The sequence below is a fragment of the Euprymna scolopes genome, chromosome 2 (genome assembly GCF_053919585.1).
Source record: "Euprymna scolopes isolate OS-2025 chromosome 2, ASM5391958v1, whole genome shotgun sequence".
Lineage (NCBI taxonomy): Eukaryota > Metazoa > Mollusca > Cephalopoda > Sepiida > Sepiolidae > Euprymna > Euprymna scolopes.
Genome location: NC_136483.1, coordinates 193,519,968 through 193,542,224, shown reverse-complemented (window position 1 = coordinate 193,542,224; position 22,257 = coordinate 193,519,968). Strand labels below are relative to the sequence as shown.

The 22,257-nt window shown below is 31.7% G+C and overlaps 1 protein-coding gene across 13 annotated transcripts in view; it reads right to left on the bottom strand.

Annotated features, from left to right (window-relative positions):
* LOC145300735 (uncharacterized) overlaps window positions 1-22,257 on the bottom strand; it is an 80,264-nt gene that overhangs the window by 32,371 nt on the left and 25,636 nt on the right. For all 13 annotated transcript variants that reach the window (XM_080144519.1, XM_080144511.1, XM_080144514.1 and 10 more), the window contains 2 exons: window positions 9,031-10,062; window positions 3,508-3,742 (listed from right to left, as the gene is read on the bottom strand). In XM_080144519.1, the coding sequence (XP_080000645.1) occupies window positions 3,508-3,742; window positions 9,031-10,062 (1,267 nt within the window). The remainder of the gene's footprint in view (window positions 1-3,507; window positions 3,743-9,030; window positions 10,063-22,257) is intronic.

Below are 22,257 nucleotides of genomic sequence, written 5' to 3'. Positions count from 1 at the left end.
TTATAATTTATCATGTTTTATTTTCATGAAAAAAGCAAAAATAAAATTCCTTTTTTTTTTTTTTTTTTAACTACAGAAAACCATAACTTTAGTAAAGCTACTTTTGGTTTTAAACAAAATAATACATTTCCACTAAGATTTAAATAAAAATAATGGGTTTATTATATTTCGTGATCATTATTTGATAAATACTGAAAATTTCATTAAAATTCGTTAATTTCTTGATTTTTGATGGATTTTTAAGTAAATGGAGGGGTCAAAATGTTTATACATTTTGAGCATCAGCATTTATTTTGCCCGTCCCTAACATAAGAGCGTAGTGCTGATGTTGAAATTGGAATGAAAGTTGCAAAGTATTTAGGATATCTTTTAATTTGTAAAAATAAAAAAAATGGAATAATTTCTAAAAAGTGGAAACAGATTTTTAAAATTAGATTTCAGAAATACTTGTTTGAAAATGATTTTTTTAAAAGAAAATTAAATATAAAACCTAATTTCCACAAAAACAAAAATAAAAAAACATGCAACAAAAGCAGAAGATAAAATAACAAAAGACAAAAAGAAATAAAAGATTGAACTGAAAAAGAAATTTTTAATTTAAGAAAATTAATTGAAATAATTTTCTTCAATGAATTGCAAAATGTTAAAAAAAATAATTTGAAAGTAAGAAATTGCAAAATATTAAGATTTTGATGGGCATAAAATTTTAACATTTGAGTAAAAAACTCATAAAATTTTAACTATCATTCATCCAAGAAGTAATGTTAGAATTGTTGGAAAGTAAAAATAAACAGTAAAATTATATATTGGAGATTAGCAGGGCTACCTGGTATCATCTAGGCTCCTAATTTCTGTAAATTACAAAAAAAAAACTAAATTGTTTAATTAGTGAAATATGAGATGTTTAAGTTCATTTGTAGACAAAATCAGTGTAACAGTATTTATACCACAAATGAGTTTTGAACTCACAACCTCTGTCTGTAAGTATGGTGTTAACCAATTGAGTCACTGAGCTATTAACTACATAAATAAAAGCAGGTGACTTGTTCCTGCTCCCTCTCTATCTATAGTTGAATGTGGGTTAGCCGTGCATGAAGGTAAAAGTTCCATTTTTCCTTAATCAAAAATAAAATATTGATCAGGATTACATATTTAAATCGATTGGAAATACAATTTTTATTTTTTAATACAAATATTTGCCCTATATATCTTGATATGTTGAGTGCTGGATGTAGTTAAAAGTTTATCTCTAATATTGATAAGAAATTCTGTGAACTGTCGCATCACAAGCTATCCCTCTTCTTATGAATGAGAGGATATACCACAGCTGTATCAAGTATGGACAAGTTGGGGTTTAGCAAGTAGTGACTCTCGGATAAGAAAATGCAGACCTTGAGGTGAAATGCTGAATAAAAGTTGGATGACCCAAGCAAACTTGGATGTAAATTATCAACAAGGATTTTACACAGTGGAATTTGGATGAACACAATCCTGAAGCTTGAGATTGCAATCTGCCAGAAAATGTCAGACTCCTAACCAAGGGAAATATGATGATGAAACAGATTTAATAATGTATCGTGTAGTAAAAAAAACTATTCTGGTCAAAGATATGGGGGTCAAACTGACTAATATATTTGATGTAATTTTTACAGTGATTGTAAAAGATTAAGAGAATAAAGAAGTTTTGTTTACACGCCTTTTTTTTTTTTTTTCACTTTTTCAACTTGAATGCAAACCAAGATGAATGTTTAAAGCAGATCTTAAAAGACAATCTACTAAAAATGACACTTCAATTTTATGAGCTCTTTTTTAAATTAAAAAGAATAGTTTTAAGCTGAAAATAATGAAAATTAATGAATATTTAAATGCGATTAAATCAGTTGCTTTATGTAAAAATGGTTGACCATATTTAAATTTCACCTCACCATATTAAAAGTTGGATTTTTATTACGATAAAATAAAACATTTGGATCATTCAAACTATTGTTCTCATTTTGGTTGTTAAATATTCCAAAGATTTCGGCCAATATAACTATGGACCTTGTGCAGATGCATCTTTTTAAGGTTGCACAAGAGTTAGAGGCATTGATTAACCATTAATTCTAAATTAAAGTTTTCTGAAGCTTGAAGGTTCAATTCTTACTACAGGTGATAATAACTAAGAATAACATAATGGTCAGCAGCTTCTACCCAGTTATGAATGATAGAGTGAGAAAAATCTAGCCTCATAGATTAAACAATGGGTTCAGTTCAAAATTTGGTACAGGTTCTTAAGTTTGACAAGACACTTGTGAAAAAGGTTAGAAATTACATTGGCTGAGATGTTGTGAAAATAACCACCAAAATGTGTCCAGAATAATCCAAGTGATCCAAATTATCAATTCTTATTTAAAAATTTTGAAAAAAAATTAAAATTTGAAACAGCAAAAATATAAAAATAATGTTTAGAATGATTCTTATTAATCTAATATCCAAATAAACAAGTCTAATCAACATAATTTGAAAATGCAAATCATCAAAATGATGGGGAAGAAAGGATACTGATACACTCTTACTGTTTAAAGACATGAATATCTGACAGGATGTATAGGTGTAAATAGGAAAAAAAATGTAAGCAATGCATTGGTTTCACACATGCTCAATTGTAACCATGAATTTAACATCTAAAATATTTTCAATAATTACATGTGTTCAAACTTTTGCTCCTTAAAGATATTGTCAACATTTAAAAAATGAAAACTAAGACTCGAAGGAGATTTACAGAATAAGTGAGAAGATTTTGTGAAGAAAAAGGGGGAAAATACATATCCATTCCTTTCAAGTCTCATTTGTGTTCAACACAAGAGAGCAGTTCAGGGGTAAGGGACTGGGAAATGTATTTGACCTCTTCTGGAGTAAGAAGCAGTCATACACTACTAACTATAAAAGAGTACTTATCTATTCTTTAATTATAGCATCTGCATAACAAGTTTGGAATAAAAATGCAACTGCTCATTAACTGCTCACAGGAGTCGAACATAAAACGTTTTCATCAGAAAATGACAGAATTTGAAGCCCCCGACTAACAAAGCCTAAAAAGATGAAGGATAATTAGTTTCTGGTCTTCTCATTTATACCATAGTTAAATTGTGAATTGATTAAAACAGAAAACATTTTAAAAGAGAAAAAGATTAGATGAAAGGCAAAACTTATAAAACAATTTGAATACTATCAAGTGATAGATGTTAGATAGCAAGAGGAAACGAGAAGAATGGAAGAGAAAGAGAAGTAGTAAGATAAGAATGAGAAGAGGAAAGAGTGAGGAAGAGGAAAAGAGAAACATAAATAGAGGAAGGGGAAAGGGAAAACGATGAAGAGAGAGAGAAAAACTGAAAAGAGAAGAGGAGGAAGGAAATAGATGGGGAGGAGGAAGAAAAAGTTAAATAAATGCATTGATAATTATGAGACTAACTCAATAAGTTGCATAAAAAAAAAAGAGAAAAGGGATGAAGATGCTTAGAAACTGACCTTCTCCGTCGCCATCTCCAGCTTCTGTATCTTCTGCCATGGGAACATCAGGGTCATGACTGGATCCATTTGTCTCTTCTTGTTCAGACTCTTTTTCAGCATTGTTATTGTTGTTACTTGTTGTAGTTGTTGTGGTTGTTGTGGTGGTTGTGGTTGTGGTAGTAGCTGCAGTTGCAGCAGTACTATTCGTAGATTTTGGTGGAATGAATTCAGTCAGCAATGACGACCTCTGAACCTAGAAGGGTCAAAGGTAAGAAGAGTGTTACAAAAGAAGGGAAAGATAAATTCATTGCTAAGAGATTAAAACAAATTATTTCATGGCCAAGCTTATCAGAAACATGCACGAGTCCCTATTTATTTTTCTTTCTGCAAGGACAGAGTAGGATACAAGGTTGGATATTAACATGGAGAAAATCTAACTCCCTATAAAGGGACACACTAGATTGGGACAAAAACAAAACCCATTTCAGTACAGAACAATTTCTCTTTCACTGACGGACAAAAAAGATGAAATGCAATAAACAAGCAAAAGGGCAAGGAAATAGATACAAGTCATTTACGGATTTAAATTACCAAATACACCTGTACAAGGTAACCTATTACATAAGTTTGTTTTTTGTGATTCAAGGCTCTAAAGTTAACATTTTCAACTTATGAGGAGCATTCCAACAGTAATTTCTTCTATTTTTTTCATTCCAAAATTATTTTTATGATGACTAAACTTATGCATTCATTACTTGAAAGTTTCATCTTTCTGTTGAAGGTATTCACGGTGTGAAAGTCTAAGAAAGCAACTCCTGTCATAGACATATGTCAGAAGCAGAGATGTGTCATTGAATTCCTGACAAAAATGCATTGAGAATAGTGGTGACTATGTAGAAAAATAAATTCTGGAGCACAAAAGGTTGCTCATTTTAATGGTACTACTCCCGTCTCTATAGCTCTTTAACTTTTTGAGTTAAAAATTAAAAAAAAAAATAGGCGGTGTTACTTTTGGAATGACCCTCGCAATCATTAAATTTGTTGATTTGCTATTATCACACCACCATGAAAAAACAAAAATTATTTTATTTTTTTAAACAGACCAATTTTTACATAGAATAGTCAATGGACAATCTAGTCATGCTATTCCTCTATCATAGAAGATAATCCTCCAGACTAAAAACAATTTTAATCGGTAATGAACATTTGTATCTGGCATTCAGTAATGGCGACATACCAAACCAAACCTTGTGTCACATCTAGCTCTTGCGAAGTGGTAGGTAAATAATTGCTTCAATCATCATAAATGTTTAGAATCTCTGCTTTTTGATAAACAATTTCTTTTGTAATCTTTAATTTGTATATTAATATAGTTATAGTCAGCTAACGTGCTTCCTGATTTTCAGTGTGACAAGGCAAATCAGTTCTTTTCTTTTTATTGTTTTTCAGTATTTTCTATTGTTAAGAGATTTATTGAAATAAAATATAAGAAAATCACATTATTGAAAAATATACAATAAAAATTAACAAAATTATACAAATAAAAATAACACGCTCTTTATTTGTACTTTTAATAAAATGAAAAAAAAATGAAAGTCTTTATTTTATTTGAAATTTTATAAAAAAAATATATGTTTATGAAATTATAAAAAATAAGTTTTTTTATATGAATTTATATAATAAATATATGCTTTTTATGAATGTATAAAAATAAAATTATTGAAATCAAAATAAACATATAACAGATATGGAGGTGAGAAAAAAAAAGTGAAGGAACTAATTTGCCTTGTCACTGCTTCCGGTAGTGCTGTGCCGGAAATTAGGAAATATTTTAGCTGACTATAACTGTTATTACATTCGTTCCTCATTTTGTACCACACAATCAGCAATACATATTTAAATAACTACAACTACAGTCTGCATCACAGTTACAACTTTTTCCTCAAAGATTTCTGTGAAAATTTATATATTTTTCATCATCAGCTATAAATTATGTCTATCATACTTTTATACTGTTGTCTTAATTTAAATATACTAATCAATTTGAGTTGACCCCTTTTCAAGAACTCTGTTCACATTTCATTGAAAGCTGAAGTATGGAATGATTACCAGAAATTCCCTACAGAATATCCTAACAAAACAAAAACAAAAAAACAAATGAAATTGGAATTAACTTACTTCTAAAGTCTCCATAACACTCAGCATGAAATAGTAAATTACATGTTTATTATTGTTATTTATTTTTCATCAACTTGTGTGCTTATAATTTTCCGTCAACATTTATATATGAAGTATACTAGCAGGGAGACCCAACATGGCCCGGGATCGAATGAGGATCAACTAATGTTTCACCTTCCCATATTTTATAGTCATCGAAATCAATGAAATCAACCATTTAAAAATCAAATCAATTGATTGCCTGCACTAGTTGGAGACCCACTGTAGTGCACCGGAAAGAAGCTTCATATGCCTCCCCATAATGACAGTCCACAATACATGATAGTTTACATTGCACTGTAGAGAACCTACTTGTGATTTTATAAAATTATAGTGAATGCTATAATATTGATTACTAGCTGTACCCGGCCACGCGTTGCTGTGGCTCAGTTTGTTAAAATGGAACACATGTGAAAGTAGAGAAAAGTTTGATTCTTTTTTTCCAGAGAATGTACAAATTATTTTTTTTTTTTAACAGATGTTAAGAAAATAAACAGAAAAATACTTCCATCATTAATTATGCAAAAAAATAAATAAAATACGATAAAACTTGCTGAGTATGCACTGTTTTACGGTTGTTGTAAAAATGTAACGGAAACTTAAATTTCGCTTCATTTTAATCTTTCTTAATTATTTAATTGTCCCCCCCCCAACGAATATAATCAAAACAGTAACATTCAACAATTGTACTTTATCTATATAAAACACAAAATGGGTGTTTGTATTACTGTACACATAGATTCGAAAAAGTTGTGAAAAAAAAAAAACAAACAAATATATAACAAATAAATGTTATCAAAGCCAAGATAAGTTACTTTTCTGCCAAACTGGATAGATATATTTTTCGTGTTTTTATTCAATGTAACATATTTATTCAGCTCGAAAACCATACAGTGTTTACCGATGTATTCGAAATTTCAAGATGGCGTATCCGTCTCACACCCTCATTAACACCGTAAGTATGGAAGAAGGTGTTATAAATAAAAAAACTATACAAAATTTACAACATCTTTTCCCACACTTACGTGTTAAAGAGAGAATCAGACGCCATCTTGAATGTTCCAATACATCGGTAAACACTATGGTTTTCGAGCTGAATAAACATGTTACATTGAATTGGGAAAAGATGTTATAAATAAAAAACTTAATGAAATACTGTTAAATATATTCGGCGTGTTTTTAATAGTATTTTGTATATTTTTTTATTTATAACACCTTTTTCTATACTTACGGTGTTAAAGAGGGTGTGACTGAGACGCCTTCCTGAATTTTCGAATACATCGGTAAACACTGTATGGTTTTCGAGCCGAATATTGTTACATTGAATAAAAACACGAAAAAGATATCCAGTTTGGCAGAAAAGTAACTGATCTGGGCTTTGAGAACATTTATTTGTTATGTATTTTTTTTTTTTTTTTGACAACTTTTTCGAATCTATGTGTACAGTAATACAAACCCCCTTCGGAGGTTGTAATGGCCCCCCCCCCACACCTAAAATGTAGTTGGAAAAATCGATTTTATAATGAGATTAAAGAATGGTTAGTCTAAAAAAAGGGTGAAAAACAAAACAAATAAGCAATTAATAATTATTACCAAAAACAATAAATGCTACTTTTTTTTACTGGCACAAATAGAGTTGGATACACAAGTAATAGTCGTAGAGTGATAGAGTGTAAGTAAAACCTGGAATATCCGGTTGTTTCGTTTCGTTTTAACAATGGAAAGAGCAGAAAATGGAGAGAAAAGAAAGAAAGAAGGAAAGACCGAAAGGAAAGATAAAGATAGGGAAGTACCCCCACCACCATCACCCATAAAGCAAAAAGACAACGAAAGGTAAGAAAGAAAGAAAGAAAGAAAGCAAAAAAGCACGTAAGGAAAGAGCGAAACGGAAGTTGTGTTTGTGTAAGTAAGTAAGTAAGTAAGTAAGTTTGGTGCGTTTCACGTAAATGTCAATTCAGGTTTTCATTAAACTTTAACCACGCGGGTTATAACGAAATCGAAGTAATGTAATTGTGAATTCAATTCCAGGTAACGGATTGTGTTCTGTTTGAATCTAATTTTATTATAATAAATGCTTTATAAATTGTGTTTATGTTTTATGCTAAACAGTGGCAAAGTAAGCGTGGTTCGTTTCAGTGTAAGTCCAGTCCAGTTTTTAGATAAATTCTTACCGGTGATCGGTTTTAAATGTCTCCTGTGAACGTTCTGGTACGGTGTAAGTGAGTGACGGTGGTAGGATGAATTTGTTAGAGAGAGTTTACTTTACTACTTCCATTAAATGTAACCGATTTTTACAGTGGACTCTCACCAGACAGAATATAGGAAACTGTGATCAGCGAGATCCTTGATATGTAATAACCCTATAACATACGGCAGATGTCGTGATTCAGTTTGTGTATGATACGGCTGCACCAAATGTATACAGGTGCAGTCCTATAAACGTCCAAGTCGGAGGGGAAAAAATGAGTTCATTTTATTTATATAGAGATTAAAGAGTAATTTTAATAAATATATTAGCATAATAAATTCTAATTATATACAAAATGATAGTTTCTGCTATTTCATTGACTGGTATAGCTCCATAAACAAAAGTTATTTATAAAATTCTACTTCCTATGCAATTTAGTCCAATTATTGGTACGTGTTTAAAAAAAGAAAATTAGTATTGTACTTATTGCGGCTCCTGTCTGCTGATTTGTTTGTTCACAAACTCCTCCTAGAGTTTTTGTGATAGACCTCTCCCCCCATAACCATAAATAATTTGAAACTATATAACTCAGGGTCTTTGAATAAGCAGATTTCATTTTGATCAAAGGGGGGTGCATCACCATCGTGGAATCTGCATTCATACTAAAAATTCATTAAAAAAAAAAAAAAAAAAAAAAAAAAAAATGAATATAATGCTTTATTTTATTTGTAACATTAAAGTCATAGAAATTAGAAATATGAATAGAAATGGTAATAAAGGGTTCAAGGCTTGGAACAGGTTCTCCATGATTCCTGGGAAACACTGAGTGTGGCATGAGAAGATTAAAAATTTACCAAAATTCATTCCAATTAATATAACTTTACAACCCCTATCAAATCCACGCCAAGTACATTCTTGAACTGTACCCCAAAAATTTGATATAATAAAATGTAATAAAAATATAATAGTGTTATGGGTGAGGAGAACAAATAATTGCTCATTTAATCCTGAGCAACATTGGGTTTCCTACTAGTTAACACATAAAAAAAACAAAAGGGAGATGCAAGGATGGGTGGGGGTGAGATTTTAACATTAATATAAAAATAAAACAAATAAAATGAAAGCTGGGTACTTACAGGAAAAGGTTCTGGTCCTTCATGAATGATAAAGCCTTCAATGACATGAGTCAGAATGTGAGGTTTAACAATTGCCTTTTGTTTCTCAACTACAACAGTATTCTCTGGAACTGTCGGAGTAGGATGATGGGGTTTCTCTGACACTTCCATCGACTCAACTTGTCTATTCTCTGGGGTACTGACAACAGGTGGTGTAACCTCCATGCTGGGTCTTTTGTCTTGTTTTGGCTCTCCAACCGTTGGTTGCTTAGCAGCTGGCGGTTCACTCAATGTCTTTTTCTCTGCAGTTTCTATCAAGGCCACAGTCTTTCGACCAGTCTCCACTTCTGAATCGGACTGACTTTTCGGTAGACTAATGCTACCATTTGTTTGACATGTAGGGGTGGCTGGCTTAGAAAGACTTGTAGGTGTGCTTGGTTTGGTTTGTGAACCAGTGGAGGAAGGGTTGCTTTTTTTCGTTCGCACTTTGGTTGCTTGCTTCGGGGTGATCGTGGGGATATTCAACTTGGTACCCCCATGTTGTTGCATAGACATATTAGTTGGGTGTATTTTTGCCGTATTTGAACCTTTCGATGTCGAAGGAAGAATTGTGGAAAGACCCTTATTGCCTTGGTTGGTATTCTTGTTAGGAAGACCGACAGCCTTCGCTTGGAGTCCACTAGTCATGTCAATTAGCTTGGCACTTTTTAAGGTGTTCATGCTTGCAGGTTGCATACCGACCTGGTTGGCTGTGGAGGCAGGCACCATGGTCTGCTGAGGCATAGGCGTAGCTGTGCGAATGTAGAGAGGCTGCCCGGCCAGGATCGTCGGTGACTGTGTGGCGAGTAATGGCTGATGAGTTGCCAAAGGAATGCCTTGCTGAAGACTGGCCATTGCTTGCAGCATTGCTGGGTTGGTCAGCATTGGTTGTGAAGTGAAAATCTGACCACCACTTGTTACCAGCTGTGACTGACTGTTCATGCGCAAAGGTGACTGCGAGTTTATCAACTGTGGTTGCGATACAACAGTGTGACAACCAGATTGGGCCTTTGACTACAAAAAAAAAAATCATAAAAAAACAAAAAATAAGTAAATAAAAAAGTTTGAAACGGATTTTTTCATGACTAATAAAATCAATAAAGAAATCACAAGAAAGAATTAATGTTAGATACTAAGGAGCTAAGAGATACACAAGACTAATTGACCAAACTGGATCATGTAGAGAAAAGAGCATATTTGCACTAGTAAGTTGTTCAGCAGTGGTAAGGCAGACAGAAGCCCCAAGTTTGCATAGTAAAAGAGATGCTAAATGTAACATTCCGATTCTGATTAATCATCCCAGCATTAGTTTCTACGCATACCAAAGTTGTCCAATTTAAAAATGTTTTTTAGTGTTAATTTTGTAAGGTTAAGATAAAGTTTAAAGTTGTCTTTTAGGAAAAATTGAAAACCAAAGACATTCATCTTTCAAAAATAATACTTCTTTAAAAGCAAATTGTTTTCGGTTATAGTCAGCTAATGTACTTCCTAATTTCCAGTATAGCACTACTAGAAGCGGTGACAAGGCAAATCAGTTCCTTCACTTTTATTGTTCTTCAGTATTTCTATTGTGAAGCAATTTATTGAAATAAAATATAAGAAAAGGACATTATTGAAAAGTATACAAAAAAAAAAATTAAAATTATATATATAGATAAAAATAAGTCTTTATTTACATTTTTAACAACAAAATCAAAAAATAAATTTTTATTTTAATTGAAATTTTATAAAAAAATATGTTTCTGAAATTATAAAATGAAATTTTTTAAATTAAAAAAAGAACTAAGTTTTTTTAATTTAAATATATATAATGAATATATGTTTATAAAGGTATAAAAAACAAAATTATTAAAATAAAAAAACCCAGAAAAAACATGATACAAAAAGAGTACATACACAGAGGAGATATAGGTGTGGGAGAAAAAGTGAAGAAACTGATTTGCTCTGTCACTGCTTCCTGTAGTGCTACACCGGAAATTTAGGAAGTACATTATCTGACTATAACCTTGTTTTCATATGAGCTTGCCGATCCAACTTAAATCAACAAGAGGGTTTCAAACCATCATCTTTTGTGGGACGATTGGTATTTGAACTACTGACAAAATAACTCCACATCACCAACATCAAATATATTAGATCAGAATTATTTCCTTAATGGGTTTTTTCATTTTTATTTGTGTCTAACATTTTTTTCTCATATTTTCTTTAATATACTTTAAAATAGTAAAATACTTTTATCCAAACATTAGAATAAAAATCCTTTCCTCATGTCTGATATTATTCATATATTTTCTTAAAAAAAATAATAAACTTGATAACATTAAAAAATAAAATAAAAAACGGATATATTTCAGTTTACAACTTTTAACATTTTTAAAACATATCCAATTTTTCTTTTGAGATTTTCAGTTCAATTTATCATTATGTTTGTGTATAGCCAAGCATCTACATTGCTAGACTAATCATCACCAGACTTGGTTAAAATATTAGTCATGGTCTACTTTAAAATCAATCTAGTTTTAAATTCTAAATTCCTTCGTCAGTCTTCTCTTCCTTCTTAATTATTGCTAATATTTTTACTTTGTTAAAAAAAAAATAAAAACACAATTTGCTCACACATATCTTTTCTTATTCTTTATACTCTCTCTTCCCTTCTCATAATTAGTCACTTCTCTAACCTACTTAACCCTATCTTAATAGATTCTTCATAACATAGAACTATTTTTAGCAGGAGTTTCTTTCATAAGGCAAATTATAATCCATGTTCTCTTTCTCCATTAAAACGAAAATCAAGAGCAAAAAAATATTATTTTCAATGTGCTTTCGTCAGATATTTCTTTATGAATAAGATTGTTACACTAAATAAGTGATATTTCATCACTACAAATAAAAAGAGAAATTAAAATTTAAAATATAAAATCCTGTTATAATTTCTGAAAGTAACTGCTTTAGTTTACCAGCTGAATGTTGTGTGGAGCGACTATCTCCCATTCAACAGAACGCCAGGTGACAGATAGAAGAACAGCCTTCAGATATTGAGGTTAGCTGTGAATACCCAAATAGCAATCTGGGATTAACTGGCAGTCTATTCATATGTATGTGTGTGTGTGAGATATACTCTAGTCAGGTATATCTCTGTGAAATGCATACACAATAAAGAAACAGGCAAGGAAGGGCATCTTCTGTAAAAGTTTTGCTCCAAAACTCATGGATATTTCCATGTGTGCAGCTAGCTGAACAAGGGCTTATCAAAATATAAGATACTCCTCAAACCAGCACGTTAATATAAAAAGGATACAATGAAGAGAATGTAATGAGACTGGTGGAAACACTACGACACTTACAAGTAGCAGCAACTCTGACAAGACCGATAAAAAATAAACTCTTGAACTTCACTGATGATTGTAAAATCCTCAAAGACAATCTACAATGAATATTAAAGTCATACAAAACTTAAATGAAACTAAAACATTTAGTGCTTATTTAAAATCAAACCTATTTTTAAAACAAAAATACAGAAAAATGCTTAAAAAAGTAAAAAATTAAGATGTATGTACCCCTCAAGGAATGAATATGTCACATTCCAAAAATTATGTAAATTGATCAAGTAGTTCTTTTTAAACTAAGAAAATCAAATTTTATGAGGAAACGATACGTTATGTTTTGATCCACCATGTTGTTTTTTTGTTTTTTTTTAAAAATAAGTGGGAGACAATTTAAACTATGGAGATCAGAATCAGCCTTGTAACGGCTAAATTTCATATTAAAAAATTACTTTTTATATATATTAAAAAAGACTTGATCAATTTACATGTTTTTTTTGGAATACGACATTTTTGTCCTGTGATGGATATGTACATCATTACAGATTTTTCTGCAATTTATTTTTTTTAAAATAGGTTTAATTCTAAATAATCAGCAAACATTTATATACAAGTTACACGCAAAAAAAATGAATACATACACAAAAAAGATTAAAATTAGTAAGTTTGTATCAAAAATTGATGCATAAATGTATATGTTCAACTCTGTTCCACATTCTCTTATTTATATTAGTACAGTTATCTGGAAAAATCCTTTACAAGAAACCCAAATTTACATATCATAACTTATCAGAAGAATCCTATTAAACCTTACCGTCCAACAGTGGTTAGTCCAACAAAAGAATTAAACACACCCATAAAAATAATAACAAAAACAAAATGAACATTAAAAACAAAACATTTATTGAGAGAGGGAGCAAATTTGAAATATTAAATTGTTCAGTAGTAGTTTGGATACAGAAGCTCCAAGTCTGCATTAGAAAAAGCAATGCTAAACTTAAAGATCCTATTGCGATTAATCGTCCTACTAGATACCAAATTTGTCTGATTTAAAAAAATAAGAAAAAGCAATGTGATAATTTTGTAAGGTTAAGACACACTTGGAAATTGTCTTTCAGAAAAAAGTTGAAAACCAGAGAAATTCAACTCTTAAAAATAAAAATGTTCTTGAAGAGCAAATTGGTTTTATATGAGCTTGCCTATCCAGCTCAGAATACAAACAAATCAAAAAGAGGGCTTAAACCGTCATCTTTTGTAGAAAATTTTGTGTGAACCGATTGATATTTGAACTGTTAACAAAATAACTCCACATCACTTACAAATAATAGCATAACTTATCAGAGGAATCATACCTTACCTTCTAACAGTAGTGAATGCAACCAAAGAACTAAACACTCAAAAAAGAAAAAAACAATGGAAAAAAAGAGTAATCGTGTTGAATTGCACAGCATGTTAACATTAAAACATTAGCAAATGCAGTAAATGGATTGCTTCCCATATTTGAATTCCATTTACAAAAAGTGACATCTTTATCTGCTGAGACAGTAGCGAAAATATTTGTGTCAGTATTAAGAGCACAAGACCATGAAGAATTGAAGCGCATCTGAATTCTCATATAAAGAATCCAATTATGTAAGGTTTGCAAATGTATCTTTGGTAGTTTCTGAGTTTTAACCAGAGACACAAATGGAAATACAGTTTTTTTTTTTCAGAGATTTATGAACCATGGCAGGGGTTCTCAGCTTGAGGTGTTCAAAACTTCTGAGGATGCGAGACAATATTCCAGGGGGTGTGAGAAAAGTTTAGATAAAAAAACAGGGTATTGGCTACATGTTACACATTTTTTTTTTCTTTCTTTTGCAATGTACAAACTTCTTGTTCTTAAGGTTAAATATTGTTATTAAATGGATATTAAATATATGGCTGGATAGATTCAGTCCAACCATGTATTTAACCACGAGTTAAGAAATTTTAGGGGGTGCAAGGTTTGAGGGAAATTTTTTGAGAGGAGTGCAGACAAAAAAATAAATAAAAAAGCTTGAGAACCACTGCCCTATATAGGTATCAAACCAACGTACTGATTGAATCTAGATTACAGTTTAATATTACAATAATTATCATTAAAGTCAAAATAATGTAAGCATGAAATTCTCTGCATTAAGCCTCCCCCCATTTTCTATCCATATTATAAATCGTACTGCTACTTCCATGGCTTTGTTGCTTTTCAGGCAGTTTATTTGTGTTCTGTTATTTCCTTTACCTTTTTTTTGTTTTTATTTAGAATTTTACTTAATTAAAAAAAAAAAAAAATCTTTATGATGCATGTACTCTTCAAGGAATGAAGATGCCGTATTCCAAAAATCACGTAAATTTAACTAGTTTTTTTTCTTTTTCTTTTTTTGCATCCATCTGTCATTGTTTTTAATAACTGTTGTCTTCTTGGAAAAGAGAGCGCAAAATCCATTGGAATTTTTTTGTTGTTTTTAAATTTTTTTTTTTTTTCAATATATCGAAGGAATTGTCATAATTATGATAAATGTATACCAAGGTGTTCTACAACACCCTGTTGACGTTTCCCAACCCACCCCTAATTGGAGGAAGGAGAGACTGTATCAAACACATTTGCGCTCCTTTATAATTCAGAAACGAAAGAAAGATTTTATCAGCTTATCATTGGCGATGCAACATGCTAAACGCATCAGCTTGAATTCTTAGTCTTAGTCTAGTGAAATTTTTTGCTTTTCTACTTAACTGCTGTGGAAAATTCTGTTTCGAAAATTATTTCAACAGTCATGTCTGAATATTGCTACACATGTGCACGTTATAATAGACAGAGGTACACAATTTAAGAGTTATTTTCTGAACTGTTAAAACTGATTGGTTTCTACAGGCTGTACACAACACTGTCATCCTCAATATAATTGTCTGATTGAGAGATCTTACAGGTCAATTACAACATATAGTTCCAAAAGGATCCTGGTTTTCAGCTCTACCAATTGCTCTTCTGGAAATTTGTTGCATGCCTAACAGTTAATTTTTCTACCTTTTACGTCTTTACCTGTACTAAGAGCAAGCACTGCTTATGGGAAACTCCAGGAAGGATAAGTCAACATGTTGAAAAGAGTAAAAAGAAAAGAAAGCCAGAGATACATAAAGTAGACTTTGCGATAGGGAGGCAGAAAAGAAATATGGCGACGAGTAGGTCATCAAAATATACATAACGGCTGCAGAAGAAATCATGTGAGACACGCAAATGTGACAAAATAGAAAGTGTATAAAAAGATGAACGTTGAATACCAGAGGAAGTGTCAAAGAGGCATGACGCCTGATCGTGCATGCAGACTTTGGTGGAAAAAAGGCAAGATTAGATGTGTAGGCAGACTTTCTGTACAGACAAATGAAAGAAGTTTTTCTTTTTGAAAGGCAGAAAACCTTACACTCTGACAGAAGAGTTGCCCTGTCAACACTACTCTACGAAGTGAAGACATGGATTGAAGTGAAAAAGTTGCATGGTTACATGATGAATCATCTGGGGAGATAATGCAGGACATGATCGCCAATCAGGAAATACTGGAAAGTTCTGGCTTATCTATGGTGCGTCTACTTATACCAAATGGTAAAACACCTAAAGAGAATGGAGCATAAACAACTACCAATACGACTATTGTATTCTCAATATTATAAAAAAGGATGAATCTGGGATGAACCAGATTAAAATTCAAAGATAAAAAAAAAAGAAATAGTAAAATATTAACACCAGCAATTGACAAGATCAAAACATCATGAAGAGTAGAAAATGAACCTTGGATTTACTTTTGCCTCATAACTCTTACTTCCCCTTTATTTATTATTATCTTTTGACTTTAGTCGTTAGATTTAATGTGTGATATTTCTAACAAAGGTAGGACTATTGTTATTTTTTGAGTTAGCTCTTGTTTTGAGTGAATGGTGTGTGAAGACTTTCAATCCTCTTATAATATTTATCTGCAATCACCTGTTAATCCATCCATTTCATTAACCGTTATCTGCAAGTGTTTTTCAGCTTTGAAAATTGATAACTCATTAATTAAAAAAAAATAATTAAAAGGCAAATTATGATCAAGAAAACAAATTTGTTGCTTTGCTAAATTACATACGACGATGTTGATGATAGACACACAAATGTTACTACCACAAATTAATATCAGACAATACAAATAATTGAAATTCAACTAAGAATTTCACAAAAGAATTGTGTAAGTGAAAAGCAAAGTTTGATCTTAGAGAATTTTCAAAAATATCACAAAAATCCCATCCCAAGAAAGTTGAAAACCTGCGATTGTTTACACGAGTAAGAAGAACATGGACTAACTTACTTTACATCATGGGAGAAACTGTCATGAAGAAAATAGTCTTTTATTAAAAAACTATTATAAGAAGCTGAATTGGATTGAGAAAGTGACAAATTATGGGAAGGAGAGAGAGCAGAATAAACAATACACAAAATACATCTGCTGATGATAATTTGGATTAGAATAATTTGAATTCCCAAGAAGCACTCTGTTCAGGTCTTTATAGAGTTCTTTAATGAACACTGAAATATTTCCTAATCAAAACCAACAATGATGTTCTTGATAAGGTTCCGATGGACATATTAGAACTATGTCTAAAGATAAGTCAAATACAAAAATATGTGCATTTGCATCAAGAAGAATCTTTCAAAAGAATTTAAAACAAACATTTTATAAGGAACATATTCCATTCTTACTGAGGAGGGTAAAACTTCTGCTATCATTTTTAAATGATGAGGTTTCATAATTTCTGAAAAAAAAGTTACAAATTCTAAAAAAATACATAATGTCTGTCATAATTTTTCAAAATATCTATTTATGTTTTATTACCTGAATTTAGCAAAGCTGGCAGAAACTCTTAAAATCATATGTAATAGCAACCTCGAATGTCAATCCATAGAAATAAGCCCCTGAACTTCACTAATAATTGCAAAGTAAAATCTTTAAAAAAAAATAAAATTTTAGGACTGATACTTAAGATTTTTTTTTTTTTTATATGGGGGGTACCACTTATGAAGGCTTAAAGGCCACTCGAGGATAAGAGTTAATGAGTGTAAGGTGGCTAGTGAGACAACATTGCAATGATAGCTAGTGGTGGAAATTGTATAGAATTGAATAATTTAATAGAACAGTTCAACAAAAATTTGTTTAGATTTAACTTGAAAACGAATATGTTGTAGTCAGCTGAAAAGCAGCCCCATGGTTCCATAGGCGGGCAGTTCTAGAAAAGAGACTTTGTTTATGGAATTTGCATTTAGTTTAAGGCACAGATAGAGAGTAGGGGAAATGGTTGATGGTGGTTGACTTGAGATGAGTGTTTGTTGTGATTGTTTTACAATGGAAGACGCATAGATTGAAGCTCAGTTCACACTTGACATGAAAATAACAATAGAGCGGAAATAGACACGCAACATTTCTTTTGTGGGGAAAGAGGTTGTAAGACGAAATTTAAAACACATTAAAACATATACAAGATACATGCAAATATGAATAGACAAAAAAAATAAAAATAAAACATAGTGAGTAAAGGTGCCAGACTTCAGTCACTAGAGTCCCGATTTTGAATCTTGAAGCCACGCTGACCAGCCGTAGACAGCAAGACATGTCTGTGGATTATTTCTTAAATATATATGTTCTCCATATGGAGGCATCACACTAGTAAAGGGGAACAATATTTCTCCATTAACATTTAGGTAATGCTTTCTTGTAAAAAGATATCTGAATACATTCAATCACGAATATTGCAAAAACAACAACAAAATGACAACATTTATATGCAATAAATCTCTTCAGATATTAGCAATATTTCATAGCCCAATGAAAAGGTCACAGGAAAATTAGCATTTTAATTTTTTTTTTTAGAATAATCCCAGGTTCTTGCCCAGAAATTCCTCTATATTAAAAACCAAAAATAAAGAAAAATCTGCATGATCTACATTTCCGCAACAAAATGAAAATGTCATATTCTAAAAATCACATAAATTGATAAAGTATTAATTGTCTATAGTTCTGGGATGAGGTTATTTCATTATGGATTTCGTTTTTCGGACTCATTTCCTCATCTTCAGTGTTTTTTCCACGTTTCGGCCGTATCATCCTTCGGCCTTCTTCAAGTGTATCTTGAACTCTGGAACTGTTTTTTTTTTTTGAATTTGAACCCAACCCTTTATTGTTATGGGGGTACCATGTTCTCGTTCCATTGAGGCCGTCCCTGCTGCTACCACTTACTGCTGTTGCTGTTGCGTCTATCGTTGTTGTTGACATTGTGTTGTCACTGCCACTGCTTTCGCTCAGGATTGAACTCAGCACCTTGGAGACTTGCAATGTTTGTTCCAACGTCTTAGTCACCTCGGCCATGTGTCACTAGGACGATGTATCAATTTTTTGGACTGTTAAACCTAAGTTGTTATTCTAGGTTCTCTCTTATGATTAGAGGTTCCCAAATTGTGTTCAGTTCTATACTCGGTTTGCTCAGGAAGTTGTTATGTCCTTGCATGTGTGCTGTTTCTTTGAGTTTTCGCACTTTCCAGTGGGGCTCACTGTTTATTATTTTAACTTCATCCCATACATGGTAGGCTATACCCGACTTTTCCGTCTCCCCTCTAGTCAATGCTTTTTGATGTTCCTCCATCCTTACTTTAAGAGGGTGGCATGTTTTGCCCTTTTAAACCTTGCTGCAGCTGCATGGGATGGAATATATGCAGTTCTTGGTCTGGTTCTCCTCCATTGGTGGCTTCATTTTGACTAGGTTTCTTCTTAGAGCTGACTCACTTTTAAATACTGCCTGTATGTTGTAAGGGGTACATATCTTTTGAATTCTTTCGGAGACGCCTTGTATGTATGGTAGGCAGACTGTTGGAAGTTTTTGTGACTCACTTTCTTCCCTTACTCTATTGTTTCCTCTAGTGGATAGTGTGCTATCGGGGTAGTTGTTTCGTCGAAGGGTATCTCTTAGCCTAGTCATTTCTTGATGGTACGTATGAGGGTCGCTACTTATTGTCTGTGCTCGAAACAGCACACATGCTAGGACATAACAACTTCCTGAGCAAACCGAGTATAGAACTGAACACAATTTGGGAACCTCTAATCATAAGAGAGAACCTAGAATAACAACTTAGGTTTAACAGTCCAAAAAATTGATACGTCATCGTCCTAGTGACACATGGCCGAGGCGACTAAGACGTTGGAACAGACATTGCAAGTCTCCAAGGTGCTGAGTTCAATCCTGAGCGAAAGCAGTGGCAGTGACAACACAATGGCAGCGACAGCGATAGACACCGCAGCAACAGCATTAAGCGGTAGCAGCAGGGATGGCCTAAACGGAATGAGAACATGGTACTCCCGTAACAATAAAGGGTTGGGTTCGAAATTCCAAAAAAACAATTCCCTAGTTCGAGATACACCTGAAGAAGGTCGAAGGATGATACGGCCAAAACGTAGTGGAAAAAACACCAAAGATTAGAAAGTGAGTCTGAAAAACGAAATCCATATTGATAAAGTAGTTTCATTTTTATAAAGAAAATAAAATTTTATGAGCATTCAAAGTGTGACTGTCTTTAAAAAAATCTATTAAAAAAAAAAACAAGGGGGGGAAACTCAACAATTCATACTTGTTATGTTGTAATTTCCATTAATCGCTTAAAAAAGATTTTCCTGTTCTCTATTTGATCAATTTACGTGATTTTTTGGAATATGATATTTTCATTTCGTCACAGGTATGTACATCATACAAATTTTTCTTTATTGTTGTTTTTTAATATAGGAGAAATTTTTGACAAAAACCTTATCCCATAACATTAAAAGTTTTCCAACTTGAGTATTTACAAATAAGTTATACAATATGGCTGCCAAATCCATTAAAATATTTATAATTGTATATGAATTTTCCCAAATCATTTTTAGAAGAGGAAATACCAAATGACCATTTGTGAAAAATATTCATTAAATTAAATGTATTTTTACTTATTCCAATTATTTTCTTGTTCAAATAAATGAGTTTAAAGTTTTTTGTCAAATGTTTGTTTGAAAGGTTCTCTTCATAAAACAAATTTCTAAGTCTTTTATTAATTGCTCTCTTTTTGTTGGTAAGTTAAAAATGGTATACTTTGCAAAAAAGAAAACACTCTTATGATAAAATGTTTTGATATTAGAGAGAAAAACCTTTGTTGAATTTTTTATCTTTTTATTTAATTTTCTTTTTTCATACTAATAAGACCTTACTTACCAACGCCAACAGCAATTTGGAAACTCAAGGGTAAAGTGTATGATTAAAAATATTATGAGAAGATTGAAAATAATGAATAGAATGGATCAAATGTGATTACTTAAGACAATTCAACAAGCAAGAGAAGCAGTCCAATTGTAATGTGTTCCACAGATAAGAAAGTATTTGGAAAGAAACTATTAATGAAAATTCCATTGGTTTTAAGTATACAAAGGAAGAAAAAAAGTTCTTTGCAGCAGTATTAGAAGAGTTCTTCCAGTGAATTTCTTATGGGAGGAGGGTTACAGAGATTGGAGTTCAGGCAAACATTTTTCCAGGAAATAAAGATAGAGTAGAGAAAGACTAGTAATGTATCTTCTGTGACAAAGAGACAGTAGAAAAAAATAAAAAAATCATTCCTTTCTACGTTGCAAAATCAATGTTGTGCTCTGTTGAAGCAAGAAAGAGTTCCATATACAGAAGCAGTACTTCATCTTAGGTCATATCTCTTATACAGGTAGAGAGGGTTGTATAAGCAGTCAGATATTCTCTGGAGCAGTAGACTATTTTAAAAATTAATCAAGCACGTAACTCCAATGGGTACATATTTTTACAGTTCAGATTGATATGTGATTCCTTATATAATTTTTTTGCTGCTGAGTTTATTTTATAAAGAAATTAAAAAAAATATATTTATTGTAGAATAAATTCCTTAAGTCGCAAGTATGAAACAAACATTTAAAATTTCCTTCTCTAGAATTTTTTTTAGGGGAACATGATTTACATTTTTTGCAGTGGAATAGGATTTCAACAAATATTTAAATTAACTTGATTCAATAAATATTAATTCAATCTATTATAATAGTCTTATCATTTCTTTGCCATCAATAGCCATCTTCCTACAAAATCAATGTTTGATTTTGGTTCATCAGTTTTCTTGCGGATCATTGCAGAATGTTAAGAAAAATAAAATGTAATTTAATCTCATTCGATTTAATTTCTTTCAGAAAATACTTTGTCTGGATCAGAATTATTTTTAAATGGAAACCATCTTAGAAACAGAACCTAGCTATAATTCATCCATACAGATTTACTTCCATTTAATTGAAACAAAAATTCTACAAAGACCCGTAGCATAGTGGATAAAATACTTTGTAAAATTACACTCTCCTGGAAATTCAAGGTTCAAACCTCAGTACGAGCAACACTCAAATACAATTGCTAATAACTTAGAACTTCTACCCAGTCATAGCTAATGAAAAGAAAGCATGCTATTCCTGTAGATTAAATAAAAAGTTCCGTTCAAAATGTAACAGGTTGGGGTTCTATGGTGACAAAGATTCAAATATGTTCACTAGATTAAAATGCAGTTTGCATAGCTAAACAAAAAGATTAGAAAGCCAGTTTAAGAAACGAAATGTTAAATATTTAACAAGAGGAAATTAATAAAAAAGTAAGCAATAACATTGGTCTCATTTGTAAGCATCAAAGATAATGCAATTGGAGTTTCAGAACAGCAATATAGGTTAACAGATGATCAAGGGAGGTCGGAGTGGTAGAACTGTTAGATATAAAAATGTGGCAATGCATATTTGAAAGCAAATGTGTGCACACACGCACATTCCAAATGGAG